General features: G+C 46.6%; 1 protein-coding gene across 2 annotated transcripts in view; it reads left to right on the forward strand.

Annotated features, from left to right (window-relative positions):
* The window catches only part of LOC127420559 (PH-interacting protein-like), a 59698-nt gene that overhangs the window by 10143 nt on the left and 36714 nt on the right, over positions 1-12841 (forward strand). For both annotated transcript variants that reach the window (XM_051662932.1, XM_051662933.1), the window contains exons 8-11: positions 2596-2817; positions 2975-3075; positions 4395-4465; positions 12530-12630. In XM_051662932.1, the coding sequence (XP_051518892.1) occupies positions 2596-2817; positions 2975-3075; positions 4395-4465; positions 12530-12630 (495 nt within the window). The remainder of the gene's footprint in view (positions 1-2595; positions 2818-2974; positions 3076-4394; positions 4466-12529; positions 12631-12841) is intronic.

Below are 12841 nucleotides of genomic sequence, written 5' to 3' on the forward strand. Positions count from 1 at the left end.
GAGGCAGCTGGGATTCGTCCTCCGTCACCCGGATTGAGGCAAATCACTACGTGACCACGAGGACTTAAAAGCGCATTGGGAATTGGGCATTCCAAATTGGGTGAAAAAGGAAAAAAAAAAAATGGTGTGATATCATCTTCTTGCTAATTTCGGTACCATATTACAGTATGCTGTAATTAGCAAAATGATGAGATGTGACAGTTTTGAGATGAAATCAATGACAATTTGGAAATAAAAAAGCTCTGGATATGGCCAAGTGTGATCATTAAACAGCAGAAGGTTGTAATTTAATTAAATATTATACAGTCACATGTGCTGCACACTACAGAATGAACAAGAGGTGCCGCTCTGCTCTGTCATCTGCTTCACACGTACGCACACACGTGTGCATGCATGCGCGCACACACAAACTCAACATACACTGCTGATGCTTAATTTTCATGCAGTGTGTTTAGAGTATAAACAGCTGTTAACACTTAAATAAACTCCTTGGGTACAGCTCGGAGATTTCAGCTTGAGAGTCTCGACGGGATTATCCCAGCATTAATGGGAAGCATGATATAACTAACCCGTCAAAAAAGTCAACTCAAAAGTCTGTCAAAATAAAAGTCCTACTTAAATGAAAGCTCTATTCAACTGGATGCGTGAAATTGAAGACAGAACAATTTAACTACTGTATAAAAATGTAATATTCCAAAAATAGCAATAATACTCATAATAACAATTCTATAATATTAAGTGGTTGTTTTGTTATTATTATTATCTGTAAGCAATATCACAAATGCAAGTGTTTTATCAGCATGTTGTGATTCAGCCATTTTTTTCATTAATGTTTTCATTAATACTGTGAAGCTCTGTTGTGCAGCATTTTATTTGACCAAAAATAATACTGCAATTTTTTGGTTTAAAAAAAAATAACAAAATTATTTTTATTTGATTAAAGCTGTATGTATCAATTTTATTAAACACCATTTGATCATAACTTTTAATTAAAACATTTAACATGGAATTCAGAAAAATTAAAACGGAAAATGCATAATTTGAATCTGTAAGACTTTATGCAGTTCTTTTAATCAAGTCATTTTCTGTTTATTTTCATCAAAAATCTGAGGCTTTTTATTTGTTGATTATAGTATCGATTTAGTATCGATACCGAGGTACCAGGGCTGGTATTGTACCGAAGCCAAAATGTTGGTATCGGAGCGACCCTAGTGGTGTCAAACTTTTGGATCCCTCTGTATAGCCTATATAAAATGAAATAAAGTGTAAATATTATTAGATATGTTTTATAATAAAGGAAAGCATCTTATAAAAAAGTGTATAGGGGGGCCTGGGTAGCTCAGCTAGTATTGACGCTGACTACCACACCTGGAGTCGCGAGTTCAAATCCAGGGCGTGCTGAGTGACTCTAGCCAGGTCTCCTAAGCAACCAAATTGGCCCGGTTGCTAGGGAGGGTAGAGTCACATGGGGTAACCTCCTTGTGGTTGCTATAATGTGTGGTTCTCGCTCTCGGTGGGGCACGTGGTGAGTTATGTGTGGATGCCGCGGAGAATAGCGTGGGCCTCCACACATGCTATGTCTCCAAAGTAACGTGCTCAACAAGCCACGTGATAAGATGCGCAAATTGAATTTTTTTTAAAATAAAATAGCATTTATGTAAGATTGATCTGTTCACATTTAAATTCGACAATTAGCCAAGCTGTAAGTTACGTTAGGTACACTCTATCACTGCAACATTAGACACTACTCATATTTCTTTCATGGGAAGAAGAGATTCATTTTGTGAATGAATGAAAAAATACAATTATGCAACAATATGGTGCATTTTTCCAGATAGCACATTTTACTATGGAGGGACTAGATTTACTACCAACAACTTGTCCTATATGTATCCTTAGTAATCATTGTTTTATGACTAATCATTAATCATTGTTAATCAGAGTTCTATGAGGTGAGTTTCCAAAGTGGTTTTGGATGCATAAAACTACAGTTTGGTTTAGGGTGAAGTCAGTTTTCTTTTCTGGCTATTCACTTTCTCATAAGCAAGCTCACTCAGGATCTGCAACCACAGAATTCTACAGAAAACTCCGCAGTCGTAAATGTTTATTAAATATTTTGGCAATTTAATTATTCATTCGGCTACCAATAAGTAGAAATTAGTATAAATCTCAGCTCTGTTCAACACCATTTTCTATGTTCAAATTCATTCTGCAGAATTCCTGCGATTCCCCCTCAAAATCAGTGCAGGAAATGTCAAAATAACAAACCCTTCTGCAGGTTCTGTCTGGGCCTTTTCTCAGCTCTCAGAGTTTCTCTCTCCAACTTGGGGCTGGCATTAATCCTGTATTAATACATTTTAAAAGACTTTTATGCTCATCCTTAGAGGCCCATGGGCATTGTTTTAGCTTGAGACATTTTGCTGGACTCTCTGCTTAAGTTAATTCATTTCTAAATACTTGACTAAATACTTCAAGATTTTATTTGGCTACACAGAAGTTTTCAAAGAGAACTTGGCTAAGTTTTAAAAGCAACTCATTTTTAAATATGACTTTGGCAGGGCCTAAGGGATTACCTCATGTGTGGTGTGTCCTCAGGGTTCGGACGACTGTTTGGTGAAGATCTGGTCGACGGACAATGGGCGTTTGCTGGCGACACTGCGAGGTCATGCAGCGGAGATTTCAGACATGGCTGTGAATTATGAAAACACCCTGCTGGCAGCCGGCAGCTGTGATAAAATGATCAGAGTGTGGTGCCTGCAGACCTGTGCCCCGTTGGCAGTCCTGGAAGGCCACGCGGCATCCATCACATCATTACAGGTATGTAACACAGTTTTGGACTCACAATAGAGACATACACAGACATGCAGGGGAAAATTACAGGTAGATGGAAAGACAGATAGTCTACATTCCAACTCATGTAAATATCTCATGTGTTTTTATCTTGTTTCTGATGTTTCTACGTGTGTGTGTGTAGTTCTCTCCTTTGTGTAGTGGCAATAAGAGATTCCTATCCTCTACTGGTGCTGATGGCACCATCTGTTTCTGGCAGTGGGATGCACGCACACTAAAATTTGGGTGAGTTTCCTTCATTCTCATTCACATCTGTGGGGATTTAAGAGTGTTAGAGTGTTGTCTCTGTATTTCTGAGCAAGTACATGAAGCTCTTCATGTTTCGTTGGATTAATGAAAAGGAGAAACAAGTACCTTTCTTTTAAACCCAACATTAAAGGTGAAGTTTGTCATTTTATCAGTGTTAAAATACTTTCTCTTATCCCTGCTTAAAGGGATAGTTGCCCCAAATTAAATGATGTCATCATTTACTCTCCCTCTTGTTCGAAACCCATATGACTTTCTTTCTTCCATGGAACATAAAATGGCAGAATGACAGCCAAGGACACCACTGACTTGCGCTGTATGGAAAAAAAGATGCAATGAAAGTGAATGCTGACTGAGACTATCATTCTGCCTAACATCTCCTTTTATGTTCCACGGAACAAATAAAAGTAATATGGGTTTGTAAAAACACAAGGGTAAGTAAAAAATAACAGAATTTCATTGGGTGAACTATTCCTTTAATATGCAGAGACAGCTAATTTATATAGCGCTTTTATAGCATTTAAAAAGGATACGTTTTTAATACAATGTTTGAGTTCCAAATATTAAAATAGATGTTTGTAACTTCATGAACTGATTCGAAGAGGACTGGAACTAGGTTATCACTGAGGTGGGATTGTGTACTGTCCGGATGTTTGCTTTACAGAAGGTCATCTGACAAGAATTGTGTATGCGATTAATATTATAATATTATGTTTATAATTAAAGGTGGAGTAAGTGATTCCTGAGAAAGACTGTGGATATTTGAACTGAACAGCCAAACAAACACGCCCCTCCTTTCAGTGCTCCTTCAGAAGCTCCGCCCCACAAATTCATGCATGCGCAATAGTGTTGTGTGGATCGGTCCGATCCACTTTGTTTATTTTCCCATTTACAGAGCCAAGGCTGTGTACAAACACCTGCTTTTTTTTTCAGCTCACACACAGAAAGGACAGCTAGCGGACCGTGAAGAGATATTCACAAATTTGACAAAAAGCGTATTGTAATAAATTACTTACTCCACCTTTAAGGGAAGGAATCAATTGGGTGAGGCCGTCCTGAGCAGTCTGTGTTACAACTCTCTTTATTGATTACATTTTTTCTTTAAATCTGATGAAATGCCAGCAGTACTTGAACCATCAACTGTTTACCCAGAAAGTTCTAAATCCATAATGAAGGTTCACCGGGAAGCACAATGAGAAATTAAGCTTCAGTTTACTTAACTTTTAACAAGAAAAAGACCACTAAGAGCAAATATTCTTTAACTCATCATGTTTCTGTTTGTGTGTATGTATGTGCAGGCAGCGGCCCAGCAAATTCACAGAGCGACCTAGACCTGGCGTCCAGATGATCTGTTCCTCTTTCAGTGCAGGTAGGCCAGAAGTGTCAAACCTCTTTTCTCACCTCCGCCTGTACCATTTTTTCAGGTGTCCTTTATCATTCACAGCCTGTACTGGCAGGAGCCCTGTGACAGAGTGACTTTGTTCCAACATTGTGCTTGTAGTTAAACTTGATGTGTTTTTCAGGACTGGGACAGAATATACTTTTAATAGTTTTCCTAGAGTTTAGAGGTATCTGGTATCTACCTGCTTGCCCAACTAGTAAGTCATAGAAATTTCTAGGGATGCACAATATATCTGCGACCGATATATTATTGGCCGATAACTGTAAAAATATATTATCACGTCAATAATGGAATTAAATATTTAAATATTAAATATTTTTACCGGTAATTTGTTACGGTTTATTTGCTTACTGCTAACACACACAAACCACTGCTGCACAAACAGTCTGGCTGCTTGCATAAATATTATGCCATGTATACAGAGATTAGGGTTTGTTTTGTGTGTTTTGTTGTTTAATGTTCATTACATGCTGTTTATCGCCTCATTTTGGTTTAATGCATTATTACAGCTGTTAGAATTTTAATATTCTCTCTCTGTCAGCGAGTCATCAGGATTACCGTAAACACTCATATAAATGGGTGCCATACAATTTCTGTAAGTGTATTGTCATTTATTTCTCATTCAAATCAACATTCATCTGTAATATAGGCACATTTCTGATTTTATTACATCTGCCAGTCCGTATATAGCAGCAAGTCCAAATTCCAAGCTTTTGAATGACACATTTGTCAAATGAAAAGCTTTTAATGAATTAGCTAGCAGTTTCAGGTTAAAGGATTAAAAATTAAAACTTAAGGGGGCCTGGGTAGCTCAGTGGTAAAATACACTGGCTACCACCCCTGGAGTTCACTAGTTCAAATCCCAGGGTGTGCTGAGTGACTCCAGCCAGGTCTCCTAAGCAGCCAAATTGGCCCGGTTGCTAGGGAGGGTAGAGTCACATGGGGTAACCTCCTCATGGTCACTATAATGTGGTTCGTTCTTGGTGGGGCACGTGGTGAGTTGAGCGTGGTTTCTGCGGTGGATGGTGTGAAGCCTCCACATGCGCTATGTCTCCGTGGCAACGCGCTCAACAAGCCACGTGATAAGATGCGCGGGTTGGCGGTCTCAGACGCAGAAGCAACTGAGATTCGTCCTCCGCCACCCGGACTGAGGCGAATCACTATGCGACCACAAGGACTTAAAAGCTCATTGGGAATTGGGCATTCCAAATTGGGAGAAAAAGGAAAAAAAAATTAAATTAAAAATTAAAACTCAAATATTGGTTATCGGTATTGGCCACAGTGACCTGTGAATGATCAGTTATCGTTATCGGCACAGAAATTCTATATCTGTGCATCCCTAGAAATGTATTTATTGAATATGCATTTTTTAGTCATGCTCAGCTAATTCATTGGCTAGAAATCACACTTTGTGAATGAAATCTGTATTAAATGTATTTAAAAGTCCTTATCCAGTAATCATGAACAACTTGAAAAGTTTTAGGAAAATCATAAAAATGTCATGGACTTTCAAAAGGTGCGGGAACTCTGATGCTGTTTTTGTTTTCATTTTATTTTTTAACTCTGTTGTGAATGTGTAACTTTAACTTCGTTAAATAACAAAATTGTTAAATGAACAGCCAGTCACTAATTATGCAAATGTATGTCTCACAGGCCTCATTTTATAATGTAGTCTACTGAGGGTTATGATTCAGGTAATGCAGAAATAGGACGTAAATGACTTGTGGTTCACTAAGTGAATTGGATGTTATTTAAGTAACTGCTCTGATGGATTCAGTAAATGATTCATTAAAATGATTCAAACCGATGACTGTAAAGTATTTTTGACTGGTTTTTGGCACTGACGGAGAGCATCTTTTTAAAGACACCTTGCCGTCTGTGTATATTTCCTGGTTGTGGTCATTACTTCTTCGCCTCTGACGGCCACAATCGCTGCCTCACGTGTCTGGGCTACAGCCACGCTGAGACAGCGTTCGCGGATGGCTCATGCTCTCACTGCGAGAGCGTGACCAAGGAAACTTTGTGGTCGCAGCTTTCCTTCTTAAAGTCACATGTCTGTGTCACAGGTCCTTTTACCTATGGGTACGAGGCCGTGTCGGTTAGCGCTGGGGGTGATTTGGGGATCCCAATGGGAGTGGTTCCGCTGGGTAATCCCCCACAGACCTCCCATTCCCCAATACGCTCGTTTGCCCCAGTCGAGTTCTGGGATGAAACAGGCGGCTCACTCCAGCGTGAGTTTGATGTCTCAATCGGGGCTCGAGAGCAGGATGAGCTCTCGATCACAGCATCGGAGAGCGGGCTGATCCAGTCAGACACAGAGGACTTGACTGGGCTCCCTCCTTCGTGTGTGTTCGCCCAGTCTGAGGCCGACGCGGAGCTGGCAGCCATGCTTGCCTGGGCGGCCGCGAGCGTCGGGCTGGAGTGGAACCCTCCACCCTGCCCTGAACCCTCGCAGCTTGGCGATTGGTTCCTGGGCTCAGAGCGGTGCTCACGGCCGTGCCCCGCCCCGGTCCTATTCTTCCCGGAGGTGCACAAGGAGCTCACGAAATCATGGCAGGCACCTTTTACTGCCCGGACCCAATCTCTGAGCTCTTCCGCTCTCACTACGCTCGATGGTAGGATGGCCAGGAGGTACACGGCGATTTCCCAGGTGGACAAGGCGGTTGCGGTGCACATGTGCCCGCAAAATGCCGCCACCTGGCAGAGTCGTCCGAGACTCCCATCCAGGGCCTGTAAGCTCACATTGTACCTGGCGACCAAGGCTTACAGTGGACAGGCTGCTTCCGCTGAAAGAGCTGCACGAGGGTAGTCCCGACCCGGGAGTGATGCAGGAGCTGCGCGGGCTCTCGGACAGGCAATGTCCACCTTGGTGGTTCAGGAGCGCCACCTGTGGCTTAACCTGGTCGAGGTGAAGGATACCGACAAGGTACGCTTCCTTGACGCCCCCATCTCCCAGGCTGGCCTGTTCGGCAACACCGTCGAGGACTTTGCCCAGCAGCGGTCAAGAAGCAGACGGAGGCTATCCAACACATCCTTTAGCCCATCTGCTCGTCGCCAAGGGTGTCCCCCTGCGGTGACGACACTGGCTCCGCCACAGATAAGAGCCCCAGGAAGGACTCCAAGCACCCCTGAGACAGACAACCCAGGGAGGAAGAGGCCCGCTGGAATCCCGGAGCTGTTATACAGACCACTCCGTCCCCCGGTGGAGTGCCGGGAGAAGAATCTTTTGTTTCCTTTGAATTTGATTTCGGCGCACGCCCGAGGGGCTGCGGCACCCACATTTTCAATGAAAGAGCGGTTTCCTCATTTCCTTGGTCACACAGCCGGTGTTTACGGGCATCGTTATCACGACAGCTGGACACCGAACGTTCACAGCAGGCACGGCGCTACGGAATCCTGCTCCGCCGCGCCGGGAGGCCCCACCCGCAGGTACGTCAGATGCGATTGTCCCCTTGGTGCCCCTCGCTCAGAGCTTGGAGGCGTGGCTAGCGCTCTCCAAACCGTTGCGCTGGCTGGCCAGGACGATCTGACTCGGCTATGCGATTCAGTTTGCCAGGCGCCTGCCCGGGTTCAGCGGTATCCGCTTCACCTTAGTGAGGGGCGAGAACGCCTGTCCCTCCAGCCGAGATGAAGAAGGGGTTCTACAGCCCCTACTGCATTGTGCCAAAGGAAGGTGGTGGGTTGCGGCCAATCTCGGACCTGCGAGTGCTGAACCAGGCCTTTCACAGACTCCCGTTCAAGATGCTGACACAGAAGCGCATTCTGTTGTGCGTCCAGCATAAAGATTGGTTCACGGCGGTAGACCTGAAGGATGCGTACTTCCGCGTCTCAGATTTACCTCAGCACAGGCCCTTTCTGCAGTTCGCCTTCAAGGGCCGGGTGTACCAGTATAAGGTCCTCCCCTTCGGTCTGTCTCTGTCGCCTCGCGTCTTCACAAAAGTCGCAGAGGCAGCCCTTGCCCCGCTAAGGGAATTGGGCATCTGCATCCTCAATTATCTCGACGACTGGCTGATTCTAGCCTATTCTCGAGACCTGTTGTGTGCGCACAGGGACCTGGTGCTCAGGCACCTCAGCCGGTTGGGGCTTCGGGTCAACTGGGAAAAGAGCAAGCTCTCCCCGCTTCAGAGCATCTCTTTTCACGGGATGGAGTTAGACTCAGTCTCTATGATAGCACGCCTCACGAACAAGTGCGCGCAGTTGGTGCTGAACTGCCTGAAGTCATTCAGGCGGAGAACGGCTGTCCCACTGAAACATTTTCAGAGGCTCCTGGGGCATATGGCGTCCTCAGCGGCGGTCACGCCACTTGGGTCGATGCATATGAGACCGCTCCAGCAGTGGCTTCAGATTTGAGTCCCGAGATGGGCATGGTGCCGTGGCACACATCGTGTGGCCATCACGTGTTCAGCCCTTGGATGGACCTTGCATTTCTGCGGGCAGGGGTCCCCTTAGTGCAAGTGTCCAGGCACGTCATTGTTACGACAGACGCCTCCAAGCGAGGCTGGGGCGCCATGTGCAACGGGTACGCAGCCACTGGCTCCTGGACAGGACTGCGACTGCGTTGGCATATCAACTGCCTCGAGTTTCTGGTGGTATTGCTCGCCCTGCAGAGGCCTCGGCCGTTGATCCAGGGCAAGCACGTGTTGGTCCGGACGGACAATGGCGACGGTAGCGTATATAAATTGCCAAGGCGGCTTATGCTCGTGTTGCATGTCGCAACTTGCCCGCTGTCTCCTCCTCTGGAGTCAGCAGCGACTCAAGTCGTTGCGAGCCACTCACATCCCGGGCGACCTCAACGGCGCAGGGGACACGCTGTTGTGGAAGGTCACGCTCAGGGGAGAGTGGAGACTCCACCCCCAGGTGGTCCAGCTGATTTGGAGTCGATTCGGCCAAGTGCAGGTAGACCTGTTCGCTTCCCGGGAATCCTCCCACTGCCCGCTATGGTACGCCCTGACCGAGGCTCCTCACGGCACAGACATGCTAGCACACAGCTGGCCCCAGGGGTTGCGCAAGTATACGTTTCCCCCAGTGAGTCTGCTTGCACAGACCTTGTGCAAGGTCAGGGAGGACGAGGAGCAGGTCGTCCTGGAGGCACTCTACTGGCCCACCCAGACTTGGTTCTCAGAGCTCACACTCCTCACGACAGCCCCTCCCTGGCGAGTTCCCCTGAGGGAGAACCTCCTCTCTCAGGGACGGGGCACCATATGGCACCCGCGACCAGATCTCTGAAATCTCCATGTCTGGCCCTTGGACGGGACGTGGAAGACCTAAGTGGCCTATCACCGGCGGTGGTAGACATGATCACACAGGCCAGGGCTCCCTCTAGGAGGCACCTGTATGCCTTGAAGTGGCGTTTGTCGCAAATTGGTGTTCTTCCCGAGGTGAAGACCTCCAGAGATGCGCAGTCAGGTCAGTGCTTTCCTTCCTGCAGGAGAGGTTGGAGGGGCGGCTGTCCCCCTCAACCTTGAAGGTGTATGTGGCCGCTATAGCGGCGCACCACAACGCGGTGGATGGTAAGTTCTTTGGGAAGCACGACCTGATCATCAGGTTCCTTAGAGGCGTGAGGAGGCTGAATCCTCCTAGGCTGCACCTCATTCCCTAGTGGGATCTCTCCGTGTTCCTGCTGGGCCTGCAGAGAACGCCCTGTTTGAGCCCCTAGAGTCAGTTGAGGTAAAGGCTGTCTCGTTGAAGATTGCCCTCCTGACTGCGCTCACGTCCATCAAGAGGGTTGGGACCTGCAGGAGTTCTCTGTCAGCGACACCTACCTGGATTTCGGTCTGGAATACTCTCACGTGGTCTTGAGACCCCAACCGGGCTATGTGCCCAAGGTTCCCACAACCCCTTTTAGGGATCAGGTGGTGAGCCTGCAAGCGCTACCCCGGGAGGAGGCAGACCCAGCCTTGTCGTTGCTGTGTCCGGTGTGTGCTTTGCGCATATACTTGGATTGCACGCAGAGCTTTAGGCTCTCTGAGCAGCTCTTTGTCTGCTTCGGAGGACAGCGGAATGGGAGGGCTGTCTCCAAACAGTGGATCACCCACTGGGTCGTTGATGCCATCGCTTTGGCATACCAGGCCCAGGACGTGCGGCCCCCCTTGGGGCATCGAGCACACTCCACCAGGAGTGTGGCGGCCACCTGGGCCATGAAAAATGGCGCCTCTTTAGCAGACATCTGTAGAGCAGCGGGCTGGGCAACACCCAGTACCTTCGCGAGATTCTACAATCTCCAGGTTGAGCCGGTTTCATCCCGTGTGTTGTCAGGTACGAACATGTAAGTATGTGGGGCAACTGGCCAGGTGTACCGCTTGCGTACAGTGCCTTTACCCTCCTGGAGGGGAAGACATGTGCTTTTTTCCCCCCAGCCAAGTTCACGAGACTTTGGACCCTGGATGTCCTTCCTCCTTAGCCCTGTGGCAGGTGAATTTGGCAGAGAAATTTGATGCTGGCCCAGTACGTGTGCCAGTAGGCCCTGTAGTGGGCTAGGTGCTCCACATGCGCTGGTTGCCCGTCAGTAACCCCGTGTGATGTATCTTCCGCAGTATGGTTTCCCCGTTGGTAAACCCGTGTCTACCTTAGGCAGAGTTCCTCTGCCACCGGTTGCCGTGTTTATAGAGCTCCATCCCCTCTGGGTAGGACCTACCACGGGGACTTCCTCCACATGTGATACTGCCGGTCAGTAAGTCCATGTGACGTATTTCCTCCCAATTGCCTCCCCAACTGAACGCGGACGCTTATAGCCCCAGCTGAACGATTTCCACTTTTTGGGGAGAAAAAAGAAGAGAAGAGGCCATGGCTGGTGCGGCCCGTCCCCATTTTGGCCAGTTGGCTTGTCCCCGAGGTGCGGGGGACCGTACGATGCTCGTGGAGCGTTGGGGGAGGTTACGTGAGGGCCGGGTGTGCTTGCTACAAGGCACGGAGTGGCTTACCCGCACCTGCACCGCCAATCCACGTAACACAGTTCAGCTAGTTGTGGCGTTTCGTATAGGGAACCTAGTGTCACCACACCGACACAACGTCAAGTGAGTGACAGATAGGGAACGTCTTGGTTACTGTTGTAACCTCCATTCTCTGATGGAGGGAACGAGACATTGTGTCCCTCTTGCCACAACACTGAACTACCCGCTGAAATGGCCGGGACCCTGTCTCGGATTCTCAGCGAGTGGTTGCGAGCCAGATCCTTTTATACCCATATGTCCGGGGGAGTGACATGCAAATTCCACTCGCCAATTCCCATTGGCCTTTTCTCAAAGATCAGAGGTGTTTGGGGTTCCTAAGAGCGACCCCTAGTGTCACTACATCGACACAACGTCTCGTTCCCTCCATCAGGGAACGGAGGTTATGACAGTAACCAAGACGTTTTCCTTATTACATCACGTGTTGTTCTGAATGCAAAAAGAAACAAATGAAACATGGAATGTAGGCTGTCATCCACGCAGCCTGACCGAAGCAAAGCAGGTGCGTTTACTCGCGTGATTAACCAAAAGTGAAGTGCTGCCGGCTCTTGTAATGCGCGAATGATTTACGCGTGCTGCATGAGTCTGTTGGGTATACTGAAGTCTCGTTACATTTTAACTTTTTGTATAGCCTCCCATTCAGCTCACGAAGGAAGGATTACATCAAGATGTTGATTGGAATGTAGGTGCGGAATTTATATAGATAATATAGTCTACTCCTCTCTCGCCATCGCTAGCGTGCCAGTGATTACCCCTCCGCGTGCCAATGCTGGCACACATGCCATAGTTTGCCGACCCCTGGCGTATAACAGAGTAAACACATATGAATGATAAAATCCATAGTTATGTATCAATCCATAATAATAACTCTGTGCACTCCCATTGAAGCTTTATATAAAGTGATTATTCCCATTACTCACAAATGCGTGATTAATGCTGAAATCTGCTAGATTGTGTTTGTGTGAAAGTAATGATGAAACATTCGGTAATGGTGGATTTAGTAATAATTTGTGTGTGCATGAGTTCTGTATCAATTGTGATGTACTGTAAATGATTTTTTAAATGATGACCTATGGTATTTCAGGTGGAATGTTTTTGGCGACGGGCAGCACTGATCACATCATTAGGGTTTATTACTTTGGAGGTGGACAACCAGAGAAGATATCTGAGCTGGAATCTCACACTGTACGTAATGCCTGCATGTTTGCATTTGTGTACAGGATATATGTTTGTTTTTTTCTGTTTTATTTTTTGTTCATTCTGTAATAATAAAAACAAAACAAAAATCTAATTATATACATCCAGGGATGAGACAAAAATATAAATATTGTTTATTTATGTTTGTATGAGTATTTGCATCCAGGTTAATATCATTCGTATAGATGTTCACATGGAA

Source organism: Myxocyprinus asiaticus, chromosome 29 (genome assembly GCF_019703515.2).
Source record: "Myxocyprinus asiaticus isolate MX2 ecotype Aquarium Trade chromosome 29, UBuf_Myxa_2, whole genome shotgun sequence".
Taxonomy (NCBI): domain Eukaryota; kingdom Metazoa; phylum Chordata; class Actinopteri; order Cypriniformes; family Catostomidae; genus Myxocyprinus; species Myxocyprinus asiaticus.